General features: G+C 44.5%; 2 protein-coding genes across 9 annotated transcripts; one reads left to right on the forward strand and one right to left on the reverse strand.

Moving 5' to 3' along the window:
- Positions 1 to 3: 3 nt before the first annotated feature.
- Positions 4 to 4,591, reverse strand: Syx13 (syntaxin 13). 3 transcript variants are annotated; one of them, XM_071705176.1, is made up of 6 exons: positions 4,445 to 4,591; positions 3,456 to 3,659; positions 3,179 to 3,344; positions 2,939 to 3,069; positions 2,367 to 2,500; positions 4 to 2,193 (listed from the first exon to the last, which is right to left on the reverse strand). In XM_071705176.1, the coding sequence occupies exons 2-6, from the start codon at positions 3,656 to 3,658 to the stop codon at positions 2,018 to 2,020; spliced, it is 810 nt and encodes a 269-aa protein (XP_071561277.1). In that variant the 5' UTR covers position 3,659; positions 4,445 to 4,591; the 3' UTR covers positions 4 to 2,017. The 3 variants fall into 3 exon arrangements, with proteins under 3 accessions (XP_071561277.1, XP_071561276.1, XP_071561275.1); XM_071705175.1 differs by having other exon boundaries at positions 4,357 to 4,514; XM_071705174.1 differs by lacking the exon at positions 4,445 to 4,591 and having other exon boundaries at positions 3,456 to 3,694.
- Positions 4,592 to 5,013: 422 nt separating this feature from the next.
- Positions 5,014 to 19,367, forward strand: Nat1 (N-acetyltransferase 1). Of its 6 annotated transcripts, none has more exons than XM_071705156.1 (8): positions 5,014 to 5,273; positions 13,383 to 13,494; positions 13,651 to 13,867; positions 13,951 to 14,899; positions 14,986 to 15,126; positions 15,221 to 16,110; positions 16,250 to 16,555; positions 16,830 to 19,367. In XM_071705156.1, exons 4-8 carry the CDS (start codon positions 13,990 to 13,992, stop codon positions 16,902 to 16,904), a joined length of 2,322 nt encoding a protein of 773 aa, XP_071561257.1. In that variant the 5' UTR covers positions 5,014 to 5,273; positions 13,383 to 13,494; positions 13,651 to 13,867; positions 13,951 to 13,989; the 3' UTR covers positions 16,905 to 19,367. The 6 variants fall into 6 exon arrangements, with proteins under 6 accessions (XP_071561257.1, XP_071561253.1, XP_071561259.1 ...); XM_071705158.1 differs by lacking the exon at positions 5,014 to 5,273 and adding an exon at positions 5,304 to 5,685; XM_071705157.1 differs by lacking the exon at positions 5,014 to 5,273 and adding an exon at positions 6,318 to 6,462.
- The last annotated feature ends 152 nt before the right edge of the window (positions 19,368 to 19,519 follow it).

The raw sequence follows: 19,519 nt of genomic DNA on the forward strand, positions 1-19,519 counted from the left end.
ATATACAGGGTATAAAAAAACTTTTATTTGCAAAGAACAAAACATAATTTAATGCCTAATATTAATTTAGCACATACAAATCAACAACGATAATAAAGCTATTATACTTGATATTAAGCGTTCGTATCGATATCAATATCATAGCACTATTTATTTAAATGATGTTAATAATTAGTTGTATATACAATATTCAGATTATAATCTTAATAATTATACGTTGGATTTTTAAGATCCGGAATGCCTAATAATCATATCAGAATCGAGTAATCGTAGGAAAATGGCTGTCTCAATCAAATATTTTTTGTGTCTGACAATATATAATTTTAAATATAGATGACATTTCTTTAATGATATAATTATAAAAAAGCATTGATATTTAATAATCTATGGCGCAATAATATCCCAAATCTTAAAGAAAATTGAAAAGATACGTATATTAATACTTTGTATATATTTAAGTTACAATATTTCCTAAAAATCAATTTCTCTATCTCCCATGAAAAACTTAATATATCTTTTTTAAAATATATTTTTGTTATTCATGAAAATTATTTCATATACATATAATATGTATGAAATAATACAACATCATTATTTGCAAGTTAAATTAGCACCTTCATTATATTTTACGGGAACTTTCCAATCAAATTGGAATTATGGCTGCGGTCCACTTGACGCTACAAATGCTTCGAAGCATTCCTCTTCTCTTTTCTTTCAATGAAGAAAGAAGGAGAAGAAGAACGCTCCAAAGCATTTGTAGCGTCAAGTGGACCGCAGCCTATATTTATTATACAGGATAAAAATACAAGTTTGAATGTATAACAAAGTATACAAATAATTCGACGTTGCTATTCAGAAAATGCATAATTTAATCTTTACGCATTAAGTCAATTAATACAATTTTATTACAAGAGTTGCCATAAGGAGTACTCTTCTAGTTGATTATGAGTCAATTATAGTGCTAATTATAATGCTCACAATTTTCATCTATCTAATTTGGCTTTATTTGCATTATAGCAAGTTATTGATTACGATTAGTACTCATGTGTGTAATAATATTAATTTATTCCGATTGATAATTTAGACCAATATATGAAAATAATATTTAATACAAATACGATTAAAATACATGTATGCAAAATTTTGTATTAGTTTTATTATAATTGTATGTATGTCTTATTAATACCATTTCTTCATGTGGCGACAATAAATAGATAACATTTTACTTGCGCAGCTTTGTGTTCATTGACATGCGAAACATACGTCTTCTTCTGCCTATCTATAAATTTGTTTACAAATTTTTATACAGAATATAATTCTTTTTACGCAATGATCTAGATAGATTTTGCTAAGGAAACGCATCAGTCAAGTTGATATACTATAGTTCCAACATGTATGTTTTCAAACTATAAACTGATATTAATAAATATTATTTCTTTTATTGACACGAATATTTGTATCACCATTGGGTAGTTTAAAGCTATTGAAGCATGACATTTTTAAAAAGTTTTTTTACGCGTAATATTAAAGTAATACTTGTGAGAAATAAATAGGATTTATAGTTTTTAGAACACAAAATCCTTCATACTCAAATAATATAATATGGAAAATTAATATCATTTGAAGTAACTATTGTATATTATAAGATAGGCATGTGTGAGAATTGATAAAGGCAGTATTAGCCTTTACTGATGCTCCAATATTTTATTCGGTAATAATTGAGCTAGAGTGTAAAAACATAATAAAAAAGCCTATAAAAATCCATATTTTACATGTGAAATTATTAAATACTGTTTTATAAAATTTCAAAATGGCTAACATCTCCAAAAATACAGGAGACAATTGCATTCGTAAGCAGATATAAAATAAGTCTCTATACTCTCCTCGTTACATCTCCAATATATAGAAACGGGCAAAACGAGATGGTCCTTGAAGAAACTACTTTCAAATGACATATGAAATAGATTGAGACAACCCTTTTCGTTCATCAGTGAGACCCGCGTAGAGGCTAGGGTCGCTAACTTAATTTAATGACTAGAATAACAGTTAATACAATGGCAACTATAATCGCAAGTAACAACAAGATATAAACTTTCCGACGAAATTTACTTTGGTAATTACTTCCCTTCTCCAGTTCCTGCGCACCTAGCTCGACATTGCCGTGTATGTTCTCTATATGGTTGTCAATTGTATCTGTAAAAAAATCATTAGGTTCCATGTGTGTAGCACGTGTATTTTATAACAAGGCAAATATCAATAGATTGGAAAACTGCGTTTTTACATTTTGCATCATTTTCATTACATTTACATTATAAAAAAAATTTAAAGCTGTTACGATTATTAGCACTGGAAAGGAGGATGCTTACCAATAGTATCACCTTGCTGATGCACCAGTGCTGCGAGTTCGCGCATAATTTGATTCACATCCAAAATATCGCCCTCAATACGTTTTATCCTATCCTCTCTCTCTAAGAGTAGCCCGTGTTGAAATTCGAGTGTCCTGTGCATGCCATAATATACATTGATCACACATCGTTTCTAATATCTCTGACTTTGTCATTATTTTTTTTTCTCACAAGATACATTGAAACTGACTTACCATAAATATTTTATAACTTCTCTATATTAATAATACATGTCGCGCAATTAATTAATCTTTTCACTGAAATTTTAAGTTCAGTCTATCGTTTTTTTTGTCACGGGCATGCTACAAAAAATCCACAAGTTCTATCGCTATTTGATCCAGAAAATCTTACAATCTCCATTAGCCGATACAATCACGATAGCTTCTATGCTTACAGCATTGTCCAAAATGCAACCAACGAAAACCATTGTTATTGTTCCAACTAAGCAAATAGGTAAGATTTTCTGCATTACTTATGAACGCACAAGTACACCATTGCTTTGTGTGAAATGCAAAAAGGTGTTGTTTCCAAACCTTTGCGTGGACCTGCTCTCTTGTTCCTGTGTTAGAAGTAGGCGGTGTGTCTCTTCAGCATCCTCCCCGTCCATTGAATTTTCTATATTAGTCATAGCTAAAATATGTTTCTTCATCTTCTCAGCAATTGACTGTAAGGAACAACATAATTACCATTAATATCAAACGAAACGATGTTTTGTAATTAAGATCTTTTTGTAATCGAAACTACTTGAATATTTTAAGACATGTCTCGCACACCTTCTGCATATCGGAATATCTCTGTAACGCATCTTTAAAGTCTGTCGTGAGTTTTTCGATTTGTAATTTTTGCTGCTTCTCGCCGCGTCTCATCAGCACCGTCAATCTCGCTATGTCCTTGCTTATCTGTGTGACCACCTGATTGGTACTCGTTTGCGTTACATGTCTGAAAGACACAAACGTACGAATATTTAAATGGAACACATTCTCAAATTTTTCGTTATATCGGCCTTCATATTTCTATTATTATAATTATTGTATTCCCGATAGTACTTACACTTTGTCTCTCAAAACTTGATTATCCTTACTGGTTCCAATGTTTTTGTAAGCTCTTTCCAAAGTTTTCCAACTTGCGTTAATCATATATATGTTAGTGGTAATATTTTCACAGAGACTATAAAGTTCAGTAGGACTAAATCCTATTTCAGGTACATCCACCCGTTGATCCGTAGACCCATAGTTCTGAGGACGCTGAGCCATTCTGTAAAAAAAAAATCCCATTTAGTTTTTGCGTACAATCTTAAATAACTACATAACTACGTATATACAGAGACTTTTCCATAGCCTTAAATATAGCAATTTTATAAAATGTTTTTAAACTACAGCATGTGTAGCAGTAAAAGCGCTCTGTCTTTATAATGTAACTTCTCGTACGTTGCTGCATGAATATCTAATTCACAGAATTATATCAGTTGCACGAATACGAAATGTGATTACGTACAAACTACTTTGCTAATGATTTGCACAGTCATTACTCAGAAAAAAAATAAAAATCTCGCTCTTGTCCTGTGTGTTCCAAATATTTGATATTGTAAAAGTTTGCTAAGAATTCTTGCCAGCGCTGAATTTACGCAGCAATTGGTACGAACACTCGTGGCATAATAAAAGTGAAGAGTAAAAATGATCCTTGGGAGGTCGTCGCTCGTTTCTCGCGACATTTAAACGCTCGCGAAATATCGTGGCACGGTCGCTCGGAGCTAAATCTACGAGAGACGCTCCTCGCGCAACGGGACACCCGCATGCACGGTATGGGACTCAGCAGGGAACGGGGTTTAGCAAATCTCCTATGAAAAAACACCTTGTCTATAAAGGGGGTTAAATTAGCGAGCGAGGACAAAGGCAGCCGCGAGGGAGAGGGCTCCCGCCGGATGATCCGCCGCGACGCGACCGTTACTAACCTGAATCCGCGTATCACAAGTGTCCTTAAATGTATAAACGTAGATCGCCCCGTAGAATCACATTTAAAAACGCAACGAAAATATCTACCTGCGGCCGAGACCCTCGAGAAACTGACAGTTGCCCGAAAACGATCTGGCGCACCGGCCGTGTGACAACAGACCCTTTGTACTCCCGTCCGTGAGCGCAGCGGAGGGATCTGCTCTCCCGGCGCGTGTGCCCGATCTCTTTTTTTTTCCTCTCCTGTCGCGCAGTTCCCGAGACGGATTGACGGGGAGCGAGGCGATCGGCCCGTCGACCGGGGGTCTTGAAATTTCTCTCGCGATCGTCGTTCCCCGGTCGACTCTCGTCCCGGCGACGAGGTTTTCGCTCGGTTCGATCTCCGTCGGTGAAAATTACGCGCACCGCCGGGCTCAAGTCGAGGTGGAGACGGCCGACTTCCGGTCGTGTCGATCCATCGAGTCGAATCGCGAACGAAATCTCGATCCTCGATCGAGGATCGTTTCGACAATTCGCCACGGTGGACCGGACGGTCCGCACGCGGCTCTCCCGAGTCTCCCGGACGATTCTCGTCTCGCGAGGAAAGGCGACGGGTGTTCCGTACGCGACGACTCGCGTAGTGGCGTCTAGCGCACCGTCCATTGGTATCATCACCGCCGAGATCAAGGGCGGATCCGCGAGGAGAGGAATTTCGTGGGTTTTCGTCGGCGCGAGTGCGTGGAGTCCGCGCGGAATAACAACGCGAGGATTTATCCGATCGGCCGGCGCGACGATCGCGCGTCGCGTCGCGCGTCGCGAACGCAGTCGCGTGCCGAACGCTGGCTTGACCAGTCATCGTCTCGCGGAAGTTGCCGAGCGCGACCGACAGATTGCGAAAGCGGAGAGCCGTGAGAGCCTCAGAAACAACAACGGTCGGGCCGTAAGTAAACGCTATTGTGATCTCTCTTGGCTTTGCGCGGCGAATTTGCGGACGCGGAGCGGCGTGGACGCGGCGAAACGCGTGCGGGACGGACGGGCGAGCGCGGGGCCGCGCGATTCCGCGTCGCGGACGGCCGCGCGGCCACGTTTCGCGGTGCCGCGGCGGCCGCGAGGAATCTTCTCGAGTCCCCGAGAGCCGAGTCGTCTCGTCTCTCTCTCTCGGGGGGGCCGCGAGACCCCGTGGCGGCCGCCGTAGGTCGGCGCGTCATGTCGGCCAGCGGAGAGAAGGGCTCTCTCTCGCTCGCTCGCCCTCTCTCTCTCTCTCTCTCTCTCTCTCTCTCTTCGGTCGCCCGCCCGTGCGTTTCCGTTCCTCCGCGAGGGTCCTCTTTCCCCAGAAACGAGGAAAAAAAGAGGTACTCGCGGCGAAGCGTCTCGCGACTCGCCGTCGCCCACGCAACTCCCACGTTTGACACTTTGGCTTCGGTGTGCGGTGGGGCGAGGGGGGGTCTCGGCTGTCGCGGAGTGAGAAGCTGAAAAGAGACGAAGCGGTTTATGGAGCTGAGTTTTGCCGTCGCCCGACGCCCGACGCCGACGGGAGCCACGAGGAGGCCGACGGAGACGCGAGGATCGGGGCGTTTCTCTTTGTCGTTCGCGCGACAGGGACGCTCGACTCTCGAGGCAGGAAGCGCACCGGGAGCGAGAAGAGTGCCTTCTCCGCCGCCCTTCTCGTCGCGCGTGCCCTCTCCGGCCTCGACGAATTCCGGAATTAGTACGTGCCTTCGACGCCACGCTTCTCTCCTCGGGGAGACGACGCTCGCGCCTCCTCCGTCGGCCTCGTCGGCCTCGTCGCTCGTCGCGCGACGTTCCCGTTAGGCGGATCCGTCCGTCGCGAATATTCCGCGGCGCGCGGCGTGCGTCAAGATATTCACGTGTAATTGCTTATCGAGATTCGTTATCGCGGGTTTCCCGGGATCTCTCGGTGTAGATAAACTCGCTCCAGGCCGATCAGCGGACTTCTCGACAGCCCTCCCTCCCTCTCCCCCTCTCCCCCTCCTTGTCCTTCCCTCCGGGGCATCGCACGTCTGTATCGTTAACCCCGGAATACCGACAATCTCCTAGAAAGCTGAACGAAACGTGGAAACTCGTTTTTCGACAAGTGTGTGTTTTTAAATCGACGGAAAAATCTTCAGGTAGAGGCGATTTAATCCCCCTACTCGGGGAAAATTCGAAAGAAAGATATTTGAAAGGACGCGTGCCGACCCAAAATATTGGAGCACGTGCTTCGATAATGTGCCGTCTCGCATCATTTGCTTCCCGCATTGTCGGTATTCCAATTCCGTTCCATTAACCGCGACGCGATAGTTTTCAGAATCTTTTTATACGAATTTAATATATAAAGAAATTCTGGAAACTGCCATTAACAAAATGGCATTGCTTTCTACGTGGCTGAAGAAAAGGGAGTAATTATTCGGATTTAATAATTTAATAACTACGTCCCCCCCCTCCCTCTCGACCCTCGTCCCCAGGGGTATACGCGAAGGGGTTAAGGCTCGGAATATGGCGAGCGAGCGAGCGAATCCTCGCCATTACGCGTCGTTTCCAAGAGAGGGAGAGAGACAGAGAGAGAGAGAGAGAGAAGGAGAGCAGATCGCGTCGTTCTCTCTCTCTCTGTCTCCGTCTCTCTCCCTCCGGAAGTTGTGCCTTCTCGGAAATGCAACGGGCGCTCCTTCGTCCGCGTCGAGCGGACGGGCCACTCCAAGGGGCCTGGGGCACGCGTGTGTTAACCTCCTCGTCGATCGATGCCGACTCTACTCGAGTCGAGTCGCGCGGAGTGCCACATGCACGCCCGATCGACTTTGTCGAGGCACGAGGGCAGGCCGTGTGACGCTTCGTCACGCTTCTGACGTTTCCAAGGGAGGCTTCGACCGATAGGCGACTTTATTAGCTTTCCCCGGTCATGCGTCCTCGAATATACCCTGTACGCGAGATGTACGTAAAAAGATATTTATTGCGCGGGGGTGCATAGGCAGAGGGAGGGGGGGGGGGCTTTTTCATTGTTGCTCGTCAATTGGCGAGGCGCGCCTGGGCTATTTTTAAGTTCGACGCGCGCGCTTCGCTTCGCGGATCTGATCGAGTTGCTCGTATAAGATCTAATCGAGATCTATTAATATCATCCCTCCCTCGTGCGTCGGTGGTGGCTTGACAGCTCCGATTCGCGGTAATTTTGCGCCGCGCGTGAAAAGTCTCGAGACGGTTTTCCTCGCGAGAAGACGGTCTCTCGTCCCCTTCGCTTTGATTCGGGAGGAATCGATGGTTTCGTCAACGGTCAAGACAATCCAGACGATCGGGTTTGAACGTATACCATCTATTAACGCAACAGACAGACCGAGACAGTACCTCCTTTTGTGACGATAATTTAGAATTCGTAACTTCGCCGAGAGGAGCGAAGCGCCTGCAAGGGAGTCGGATGCTCTCCGAGTGTTCGCGAGAGAATCCGAGGAATGCCGGCACGAAACACCTGGTTGAAAAACCCGTTCTGTTCCATTAAACGCGTGCCTCTCGCGCGCGATCTCGTGTGCCGTCGCGTAGCGTCGCGTCGGCTAGGTCGCCGCATATCCGCCTTTAAACGGCCGCGGCCGTGTCGGCGCACACCGAGCACTCGATCGGCCCTCTTTTGTTGCACGGCAGACTTGAAAACGCTTATCGGACTATGAATAGACGCTCCGAATAGATTTTCCTTCAGCCGCTCGTTCCGCGAGGCCGTATATCTAGTCTACGCTCGCGTTACGCGCATCAATGAACGCCGACGTTTTGCGACTCGAATTTTTCTTACGCCCCGTCTTGGTCCTCGTGAAAAAAATCGACTCTCGTCGACCGCCTCGATGAACGAAATTACCTCTTCGCTCTGGGATTTTCTTTACGTGCCTCTTCTCGCCCGATGCGTTTATAAATCTATTTTCGACACGACGATGTCGTCATGTCGTGGGGAGCAGACCTTTACAATCATACCAACTTATAATCTTTTTGTCCTAGAAGAAACGTTGGATGTTTTAGGCCGATATTCATAGTCGGTTCTTATATTTAAGACCGTCTTACGTACAATCTTAAGACGTCATTAATCACAGAGCCGTATTAGCATCTTAAGATATTGCTTAATACGGTCTTGAAATAAAATCTGACTATGAATACCGGCCTTAGAGGTGTAAAGAATATTCCTTATTGATTGTCCATAAATCGATGAATACGTCGTGTTGTCGCACATTTATTCGGCACAATGAAGCGCAAGCATGTTTCTTTGTTATTCTACATCGGATTTCAGATCCTTCTGATCCTCAGAATCCTCAGAATCCTCAGAATTGGATTTTTCTTTCTATTCAATCAAGAGCAGCTGGAATGCCTTGCGAATCCTGTCAGTTGTAGGGACGCTCTTACGACAACGTTATCGACGTATATATGTATATTTGGATGACTCAATTCCCGGGTGTTCTCGTGTACACACGGCGCAAGATAAAGACGCTTATCAACGTTATCACGCTTTTTCTTCTCCGTCTACTCGGCCAGCCACTCGGTCAACTTTGCATGCGCTCCAACGACAAGAACGTTAATTATCACGTACTAAAATTTGTATACGCTTTTCCTTAGAAAGACGCGAGGTTGCGCAGAAGCAGTCATCTGCTTTTATTCTTCTATTTCTATTTAATATTCTTTTAAACATTTCTAGATTAAACAATTGAGCCAAGATTCTGGGTTCTTGAGGAAAGCCGTAAAATGTTTTCTCCCTTGTAGCTGTAATAACCAAATTCGTTATTCGTTATTCAGTTAAGAAACATGTCAAATTACTCCCTCCTCTCTCTACTATTATCTCTTATTGAAAAAGTTACGCGAACAACTGTGTCGTTAGCTTTATCCTCGCGTTAGTTTCGGAGACAACGCACGTAATTTCCCTCGCTTATCTCTTCTATCAAAATGGTTGGATGAATAACTCGCTGCTTATCTATTTATTAGTTCCGAAGTTACTTTCATCGACGAGTCACGTGAGTCACTCGCCCGTCTTTTTTCATTATTCCTTCCTGAAAAAATATGAGCGAGCGACTCGCTGCTCGTTTCCTGTAAAGAAACCAGAATTCGAAGTCTAATCACCGAACTCTAATTCGCTCGTCTCTCTCTCTCTTTCTTCGCATACGAATTTCTCGTCTTTAGTTTCTCCACTTGATTTTTCCCAGTCGAAGGAGGATTCAGAGGATTTCTACTTGCACCTGCTCGACCTGCTTCCGGCGGTGGCTTTCGTCAGGAGCGGCGACAAGTCCGCTCGCCTCCGCTCTATTCTTTTTATTATTCCCCGTTCCCCATTATGCTTTCTTAAAATGGATAGGCCATTTAATTTGCCATTCGATTCGCCTCCGCTAGCCTTTCGAGTCTTTATAGTTGGCAGGTCTGTGTAGAGAACAGTCGTCACGGCACTCACGGCGCATCAGTGACGTGTCGCGAGGAAACGGAAAGTAATGGTCCGCTCGGCGGGGCGAGAGGGGATGTGGAAGTTTTGCTCGCTCGCTCGTCCGCTCGTTCGCTCGCTCGCGTTTTGCCCGCTTGCCTTGCGTCACTCCGTCGCTATCTCTTTGTGCGCCGTCGTCATCCACCTTGTGCATGACGATTTCTCTCAAGGAGAACACGTCGGCGTGTCGCCTCGTCGGTCGCCCGACGGCGCGCGGCCGATCGCGCGAAACAAACCCGCGGTATATTTCCGTCGTTTTTTTTTTTATCTTTCGCGAGAGGTCGACTACTCTTGGATTCCCGAAGTTTGTCAGACGAAAAAAACGATTGGAAAAAAAAGGCAAATACGCACGACGACGAACGTCGATCTTCCGTCGATCGTTACGTTCATTAATTTGCAAATCCATTCGTGAACCAAACGGCTGTCCACGGGGCAGCTTTAGAATTAATTTATCCGCTTATTTATTTGTCCTCCCAGTTGTGTGATTTTTGTCGTATTATTACGGATCAACAAATATTACATTAAATTTATTATTATGTCGTCCGTTATTTATTAACGTCGAGTAATACCGAAGCGGATAGATATATCCATCCCCCTTCATGTCCCTTTTATACGTCGTATTTCGAGGATATAAAATCGGGCTTTCGTATTCGCCGGTGGTATTAATAATTTGCGAATTCAGTTTCATCCGATTAATTCCGTTATTTCATTCGGCGATGTTATTTCACTTGACAGAGAGCAAATTAATTCGCCGAAGACCGGCGCGCAAACATCGAAACAGGAAAGTCCGCATTCGCGAAATTACCGGACGATTATTCATTGGCGTTGGAAATATCGCGATGATAGAGTGTCTTTATTCTAAAGCGCAATATGTTCACGCGTATGTAACGTGACTAAAAAATTGAGCATTTTTGTCGATATTAACAACGCGAAAGAACATCGTTTTGACGTCCGTAAAAAAAATCATTTGTTTCGTCTCTTCGCTGCTAGAATCGTTGCTCATTTTACAGTCATTACGTCCCTCGTTGAAATTTATTAATTGTCACTGTTTGTCCAGCATTTTTTATCATTCGTTATCGCGGGTTTATCATTTATTGCGATGTTAATGCAGTTTCTGCGTTCCAACGGCGTGATCTTCTCGGCCATGGACAATCGCGGAATCGTTACCGCGGTCGACATTAGCGGTTGCCTAAAGAAACGAAGTTAATGCGGCGGCCGGGTGTATCTCGTGGATATCTTTTTTCGGCTAGCTAAATGACGGGTAACGCCAATCCAGGTCGTAAATATGCGCTCCGGAATCGGTATTCGCCAAGAGACGAAGGAGCTAGCTGTACGAGGGACGAAAGCTGCATCCTCTCGCCGTACACGCGCGCCTTTTATTTAATTATCTTGCGAATTCCGACACGTGTGTGCTTCTGTAATCCTGACCTCGCGGATTGCACGGCGATCCCAGCTGCAGCTCTCGCGTGGAATTCTTTTTTTCTCTCTCTGTCTCTCTCTTTCTCTCTTTCCACGTGTCGCCGTGTCGGTTAATCGTTTCTGCGCGTCGCGATTTAACGCGCGAGACGTGCTTATGAAGCAGATGCAAATGAATACCGCCTGCAAAAGCTCGAAGGTCGATCGTTTTTCGCAGCGCGATCCGAGCGCACGTGGTCTCGCGGATTTTCGATAACTCTCTCGACCGGCTGCGTGGCCGAGGCGGCCAGGCTGGAAATTCGGACGGAATCACCCTGCGTACGTGTCACGTGGCGAGTGCGTGAACATCCCGGCGAGTCCGTCGTTTCAAAGTTCGGGCGACGCAAAGTCCGAAGACGCGAGGCGCGCAATTTTGCCGTGTCACGATTGACGAGCATTTTCGACGTCTCTGGATTTGGGGCAACCTTCTGTCAGTTTTGCATATCCCGCGTTCGGAAATTTACTCCGACGCGTTTCAGCAGGTTGATTTCTTCTTTTTTCTCCCCACCCTCTCTCTCTCTCTCTCTCTCTCTCTCATTCTCTCGCTCTCTTTCTCTCTTTCGCGGTATTCAAGCTCGCGCTGCTCGGATGCGTCCGTGAGAGACCGGATATTTTCATTGCGCATTTAGCCAGGGGCTGTACGTACGGCCGTCAAGTCGAAACCAAATGTTTAGAGAATGCTATTTTCGTAAAAGCCAGCCTTGCGTCGTTCTCGTTATACGTTTATCGATAAACGCGGCCGTCGATTTCTCTCTCGTTAGGTACGAACAGCTAGCGCTGTTTCACAAAGTCATATAGTGCCAAAGTCTGCGTCAGTTTACGCCCGACAACTCGTAATTCGACGAAAACCTAGTCAGACAAGAATTATTGACTGAATTATTAGCGTGCGATTCTCGCGAGAGGACGTGAATTGTTCTCCTAAGTAATATCAGTTTGCAACTGCGATTTATTCGCCCCTCGTGTCCTTCTCCCACAAATAGGTTTTTCTCCGTTAATTACAAGGTACCGTTGTGTCGCTCGTATCGCTCAACTCGCGTAAGCCAGCCACTTTTTGTCGATCGTTCTAATCGAGCGCTTTCGGGACACCCGGTAGAGGCGTCCGGACGGGCACGACCTCCGTCGAGCAGCCCGACGAAGTCGTCCGACCTCGGCCGAACGACGGCGGGGTCCGCGAGATGATCGGTCGAGGTGAAACGGGAGGGGGTTAGGAGAAGAGGGTTCATTGACCGTCTGACCATGAGCCGCGCCCCACATACGCTCCTCTTCGACGTTCCCCCTCGCCCTATGGGTTTCGATCGTTTTGTTCTCTGGGCGGGCAAGCAGGCAAGCAGACAGGCAGGCAGGCAGGCAGGCAGGCGAGCAAGATCAAAGCCGTCTTCTTCCCCGGGGAAAGAAGGTCCTTGCCTCGTCCGCGTGGAAGGCCTTCCGAAGGCTACAGGGTGTCCCGAAACCACCGAGACGCATTTCTCTCGACCGCGGATGAGCGAGAGATACTTTTTTCCTTGGCAAAAGTCTCGATTCCAAGGAGAAGTTGTCGTCTAATCTGAAGCTCGATCTAATCTGCAGTTTGAAAATCATTTTTCTTTTATTTTTTTACAATCTGACTTGAAAGGACGCTGCGCAACAACTTGGTCGTTTGATTCACGAAACGTTAACGTCCCGCGTCTGATGATTCTATCCTTGAACCACTTGGTCCGAGTGCGTTAACCGTAGGACTCGCGTGCGCCATTTATCGAACGCGCGAGTAGAAGCTTCTCTAAAATTGCGCTCGCATGCGCAATTACGATTGTAAACGGCACATATAGGTCACGGTAGCGCGATGAAAGGAATGTCCTCGAATATTATTGAACGAGTTCATTGCAACGGCACGTCGCCGTTGGCCGAAGCGATAGACCGCGTTTGCGATCGCGCTTATCTCTTTTAGCGAGGGAAAAGAGGAGAAGAGAGGCCTTCGCGCGGACGAGAGGGTTGCGTACGCTTTCGGATTACGTTTAAAACTGTGCATTTCAAGCTGACTGATTCAAATGTTGAAATTTTCGAGACACGCGAATTAAACTGCCAGGCGTGAAATATAATATGTGTACTTGAGATAAGTTACAAATAAGTAATACTTGAGATAGACGTATGGAATATTTGGTTTAACGTGTGACGTAATTTTTGCAGCTTCCTCAAGGAAGATCTGTGTGCTGTGATTTATCACTAAGGGGGCCAAAACACGCGCAACAACGGACAACCCCACAGGACCGGGGGGTGCTTCTCGTGTCTCGGGAGGAAGGTCAGGGTCCATAAAGTTACCTTGGCAGTAACGCAAAAATAAAAAAAAATAAAAAAAAACAATACAAACGCGAGAAAGCGATTACTTATTACGTCCGCACAAATCGTTGCGTTGCTACTTGTGACACTGACATTAGAAAAATTCGATGCCTTCCAGGGACGATATTCGCTCCCTATCCACTGAGCTACGCTGGATCCCTCCTTCAACTGTTAGACGCGATGCACTCACCCCAGAAAGCCGAAATGATCTCATCTTTAGAAAGGTGCGGGGTATTCTTAACAAGCTCACACCGGAAAAATTCGGAAAGCTGAGCAACGACCTGCTCAACGTTGAGCTTAATTCCCATGTGATTCTCAAGGGTGTTATTTTCTTGGTACGTAAAAAACAAATGTTGCTTAACAAGGACGCAGTTCACCGTATGTAACGATTTGCATAAAATGTCAATTAATTTTTCAGATCTTCGAAAAAGCACTTGATGAACCCAAGTACAGTTCTATGTACGCACGGCTGTGCAAACAGCTGTCTGACGAAGCCGCAAACTTTGAACCCCGTAAACCGATCGATGAAAGTCAAAAAGGCCAGAGCACATTCAGAGTTCTTTTACTTAACAAGTGCAAAGACGAGTTCGAAAATCGTTCAAAAGCAAGCGAGGCATTCGAGAATCAAGATGAGCTCGGTCCCGAAGAAGAAGAGCGCCGACAGGTGGCCAAGCGCAAGATGCTTGGTAACATCAAGTTCATTGGGGAGCTCGGCAAGCTGGGCATCGTGTCGGAGCCGATTTTACATCGTTGCATCCAGCAGTTGCTGGAGAAGAAAAGGCGAGGGGGACCCCGGGGGGACGCGGCGGAGGATATCGAATGCCTCTGCCAGATTATGCGTACCTGCGGCCGTATCCTTGACTCGGATAAGGGCCGCGGACTCATGGATCAATACTTCAAACGTATGAACTCTCTGGCAGAGAGTAGGGATCTTCCTCTACGCATCAAATTCATGCTGCGTGATGTGATTGAGTTACGCCGTGATGATTGGAAACCGCGCAAGGCCACGAGCACCGAAGGCCCGATGCCGATTAATCAGATCCGCAACGACAACGAGGAGCCATCGCGGGGAAACGGTTTCCATAGAGGACGAGAGGATCGCCTCGGTGCGGAGTTTTTACGAAAAATGGGACGAGGCGGATTAGACGTGGAGATGATGGGAAGTATACCATTGACTCCCTCCTCATTCGGTATGCCACCACCATTCAGTCCGAATGGATTCGCAGGAACTCCTGGCGTTGGTTATCGCCATAATCAACGTAATCAGCCGGGAGGGGGCTACTATCAAAACCAGAGTCGTCATCAGAACAATTACGAAGGAAAACGCAACCAACCTCAACATAATTTGCCGCAAAACTTTAACAACAGTGAGTATCGATCAATTGAATATTCCCTATTAACTAATGCTAAATAACAATTCTTACGGATATTTGTTATTTTGTCTGTCACACAGGTAGCAATAAAGAACAACTTCGATTCAACAAGAACAAGATGCTGATCGGAGGACATCCGGAAGAAGTATCTCTAAGACCCTCGGCTAATTCGATGATGTTCAAACAAACTAACATCAACTTGAACCTACCTCTCAACAATGGTAAATATTCGTTCACATATCATCTTCGATAATGGCGAAATTACTGCTCTAAAAGATTGATTAATAATGATAACTAATCGTAAAAAACTAACAGATTTGTTCCCAGGACGGGGCTCAGACATGCCTCTCTTACGTACTACCGCTCTGAAGCCCAGCTCGCCTTTACTGCACAAAGAAACACCACCTGCTATCGTGATCAAACAAGGTCCTGTGGACAAACGGGATAAGGCTAGGGACAGAAAGGACAAAGGACCAACACGAGAGGAAGTGTTGAAGAAAGTGAATGCCTTAATGGATGACCTCGCGTCCCACACAAATGTGCAGGACGCTCTGACGGCTTTCAAAGATCTTAAGATACCCGAACGATTTTTGCGTCACGCGATCTGCACAGTGTATGCGAACACATTAGATCGTGGAGACTCTGAACGCGAACTCGCTGCCAAACTCGTGGCTGAATTGAAAAAAGAGAACTTGCTCACCCTGCAGCAAGTAAGCGAAGGATGGAAGGAATTAGTGGCCAGTATTTCGGAGAAGGAGAGCACCGTGCCTTTGGTAGCGTCCCACGTTGCCTTCCTGACAGCTAAGGCCATAGTGGACAATTTAATCCAATTGACGGATCTCGCCTCGGAAACAGAAAACGGTCGTCATCATCCGCTGTTCCTACTGACCCTACAGCAACTCCACAAGACCCAGGGCAAGGCGAGACTCACACAGATCTTCAACGAGAGCAAGGTGGATCTTATTAGCCAACTGCCAGAAGCGGAGAAGACAAAAGAACGTTTGGGCGAGATCTTGGAAGATCGGGAATTGACTTTCCTCTATCCTCTTCTCAGAATCCAGGGTGATATGTGGCGTCAATTAGAAGTTGATCCGGCGCCTAACGCTCTTTACAAATGGATCAAGGAGAAGCTGGATCCCCAACATCATTCTGATCCCGCTTTCATTAATGCTATGATGAATGTACTTTTCAAGTACATCACCGGGGTTAGTGAAACTTATCGAATATATTTATCTTATTCCCATAATTATCACATTTTAAACGACAAAACTACTAATGAAATTAGAATCTTCTTTAGTTTGTAAAATTTTAACATCTTTTTTTTTTATATAATATATAAAATAGGAGACAACATTGGCGCCCGGTATTGATCCGACCGTAAATCCAGACAAACAGCTGCAAGAGAAGGAAAGTGCGCTACTGCAGAAATATGCACGCTTTATTCGCACATTCCTGGCTACCATCGATTCACAAGTTACGGCTCTTCATGCGCTTCAAGTGTTCTGCTTCTCGCACAATTTTCCAAAAGGGCTGCTGCTACGATGGTTCGTAGCACTCTATAACCTTGAAGTCATCGAAGAGGAAGCATACCACAAGTGGAGAGACACCGTTACTGATGCTTATCCGGGCAAGGGCAAGGCATTGTTCCAGGTAAATGTGCAATCATTATGGCATTTTTATTCAAGGACTTTTCTTGCTGCAATTGCATACAAATGATTGTATCTACATGAATCTTTTAATTCCGGGTTTATATCAAGCTAGTTCTGTGTTACAACCATAGCATATTTTGAAAATTGATAATTGTTACGTCAATTTTTCTCAAATTCGAGAATCAAGGAAATATAAATAACAAATAACGCTTAATCGAATAATTGAAATTGAATTATTTGAAATTTAATGCGAGCAATATTTATGTCGTTTATAGGTAAACTCCTGGTTAACTTGGCTTGCTGAGGCATCAGAGGAAGAGGAGGAAGACGACGAGGATGAGAAGAATTAATCGCAAGAGCCTCGAGAGCATTATTCAGACTATCTATGATTTGGAATAGAGTTTTACTATCTATATCGCTGAACCACAGGAGGTGTTTCAGTTTTACTAATTGAGTTATCATCATCCAGAATTGCAAACATCTTGTTAGTTTGTCTCAAACCCTCACGCGTGGTTGGAAAAAAAAAACGGACTTTACAATCATGTCTGGAAAGGAATAAGATAGGTGTAGGTCAACGAGTGGTATACGACAGACGTTTCAAGCAAGACGTTTTAGAATTTTTTTTAGATAATTAAATATCGGTATAATTTATAAAAAATATAATATTGGGCCAGCAGATATAATCAAGAAATCATACTACGCCACTGTATGGTTGTCGGTGCAGAAAGCAAAAAAAAAAAGAGAAAGAAAAAAGAAAAAAACACGAGAAAATTAATCTGGTCATTCTTGTGTTGTTCGAGTTTTTGTCTAGTATTGTGCATGTGTCACGTTTTGTAAGTATCCTTTTTGTTCGCGGCAATAAGTGGAGTCGTTTGTTATCTCTGTGTACCAAGCATTACATTTATTACAAGGAATTATTAATATGATTATTACCGATTATTAATATTATTATTATTAATTATACATAATTGATTATCAATAACCGAAATATATCTACATCTTTCTAATGAAGACGAAGGAAGGAAAAAGAAAAAAAAAAAAGTTAATGGCGAAATTAATCGGAAGCAAAGGGCCGACTCGGTAGTAGTACGTAAACCGCAAACAGTGAAGCACTTTCTTTTCGAAGCAGGAACGAAATCCTTAGATCGCAGTTTAGATACACCAAGTACGAGCGTTATTACCGCTAAATTAATACGGAGACGAGGAAAAGTGAGGAACACCCGTGTTTGCCCGTGTATCTACTTGCTGCGCCATTTTGATTTTAATAAGTACTAATTAATTACAGTTATAATAACAACCAGCAGCCAACATCACATCCATTTAACGTAATAATTAGCGAACACTAGTGACACGACTAAACTCGTATTTAAAAGGAAAAAAAAAACAGAATAAAATATGCCTTGGTGTAATTTATTACAGATGGCCCCTCTGGTTGTTGCGTTGATGACCGATCACCACCACACCTCACCTCACCTCATCACACATCTCCCACCTTGTACATGCAACGGTTTTTGATATCTCGCTCGATCATTAAAGAGATCAACGCGCGCGTATTGATCTCGAGACGAATGGATGGAGAACAGCTGTATATCTTCCCGCACTGAGTCGCCGAGTACGATTATTTTCAGACTGATTCGAGACGCCAATAATTAAGAAAAAGCTCCGTACAATAATACATCACGTTGACTCTCGCGATCGTTTACTCCTTTAATTTCTTCGTTCGAAATGGAGATACCTAGCTCCTATACTCTCAGCGCCTTTCTTTTATGCTTCCGTAGTAATCGACTAGTGTCCCTGTTGTCGAGTCTGTAAAAATTAGTATGTAGAAATTGAGTAACCGACGCCGAGAAAATTTGGGTACGGTTTTGTTGTCGTTATAAGATATTGTACATATGTATTCCTGATTGTTCCACGGTTTCCACGTAATTTTATCCCCGGGCCGAAGCGTTCTCTTCTTTCAGAAAAGTAAAAAAAAATGAAAAAAAAATGTAGGTGATCAGAGCGTCGGTCAGTTAAGACCACGGTTAAGACTGTATCGCCGTTACTTCATCCGAATCTCACACTGTCATGCATCATTCACGAGCCAGTTTTGACGACAGCACTCGGATACACGCGCGTTGAATGTGTTGAACCAGAATTTTTCCTTCGCGACCGAAGCGGCGGTGTAACAAGTATAGACCGTAATGCGACGACACTTTGTCGGCAGGGATTGGCGATAGGAATGGTATAGCGCATTATTCGCGACACGTCCCCCGTTTCTACCTGACCCAAGGAATATTAAATACGCCCGGACCGAATTTCCTTTCGTAGCGGTTTCGAAAAAGCGCACGCCGACCACGTCTTCACTGCGAGGGTCCAACGGGGACCGACCCGGGGTCGACCCCCTCGCACGCGAGAATAAAAAAAAAATGTTTGTAACGCTATTGTAATACGTTAGCGGACATTCGTATATTCGCTGTTCCTCGTCGACCAACGTTCGTGTCTATTTGCCGAATTACAACGCATCTGTGCGATTGCATCTCGCTTCCGTTCCGCGAGCAACTGTGTGCGTATGTGTATGCGTGCGTGTACTTGGACTTTGTTAATTTACTCTCCCGCGTATGATTGCATAATTACGACTCCTCTCGGTCGAACGTACGCATACCGATTGATCCATGTGTAACATCTTTCAGTATTATTTCGCGAATAATCGAACCACGTTACGTAGAATCTTAGCGCGTCTTCGCCCCTTCCCTCCCGCTGGATATTAAAACCGATTAAAAAAAAACGTATCTTTTATCTCTGTCAATAAAAACTGTTCCTAGGACCATCTATTCTTTGTGTTTAAGCGTAAAATAATTGTCACGTCTCTCCGAAAAAAAAGTAATAAGCTGTAGCGGGAATGTCCCCCTCATCTCCACTATGATTGAATCATTGTATCTTATCGGAATTCGTGCTATTCGATCACACGTGATATCGAGTAATT

The sequence above is a fragment of the Temnothorax nylanderi genome, unplaced genomic scaffold, assembly GCF_030848795.1.
Source record: "Temnothorax nylanderi isolate EJ_2023f unplaced genomic scaffold, tnyl_v1.0 TNYL_tig0045_pilon, whole genome shotgun sequence".
NCBI classification, from domain to species: domain Eukaryota; kingdom Metazoa; phylum Arthropoda; class Insecta; order Hymenoptera; family Formicidae; genus Temnothorax; species Temnothorax nylanderi.

Excerpts from the sequence above, each read along its gene's own strand:
- Syx13 (XM_071705174.1), bottom strand. The coding sequence starts at position 3,679 with ATGGGATTTTTTTTTTACAGAATGGCTCAGCGTCCTCAGAACTATGGG. Across the intron at positions 3,345-3,455 it reads CAAGTTTTGAGAGACAAAGT|ACATGTAACGCAAACGAGTA; the intron begins GTAAGTACTATC and ends TGTGTCTTTCAG. Across the intron at positions 2,194-2,366 it reads TCAGCAAGGTGATACTATTG|ATACAATTGACAACCATATA; the intron begins GTAAGCATCCTC and ends ATTTTTTTACAG.
- Nat1 (XM_071705152.1), top strand. The coding sequence starts at position 13,640 with ATGCCTTCCAGGGACGATATTCGCTCCCTATCCACTGAGCTACGCTGG. Across the intron at positions 14,900-14,985 it reads GCCGCAAAACTTTAACAACA|GTAGCAATAAAGAACAACTT; the intron begins GTGAGTATCGAT and ends TCTGTCACACAG. Across the intron at positions 16,111-16,249 it reads TTTTCAAGTACATCACCGGG|GAGACAACATTGGCGCCCGG; the intron begins GTTAGTGAAACT and ends TATATAAAATAG.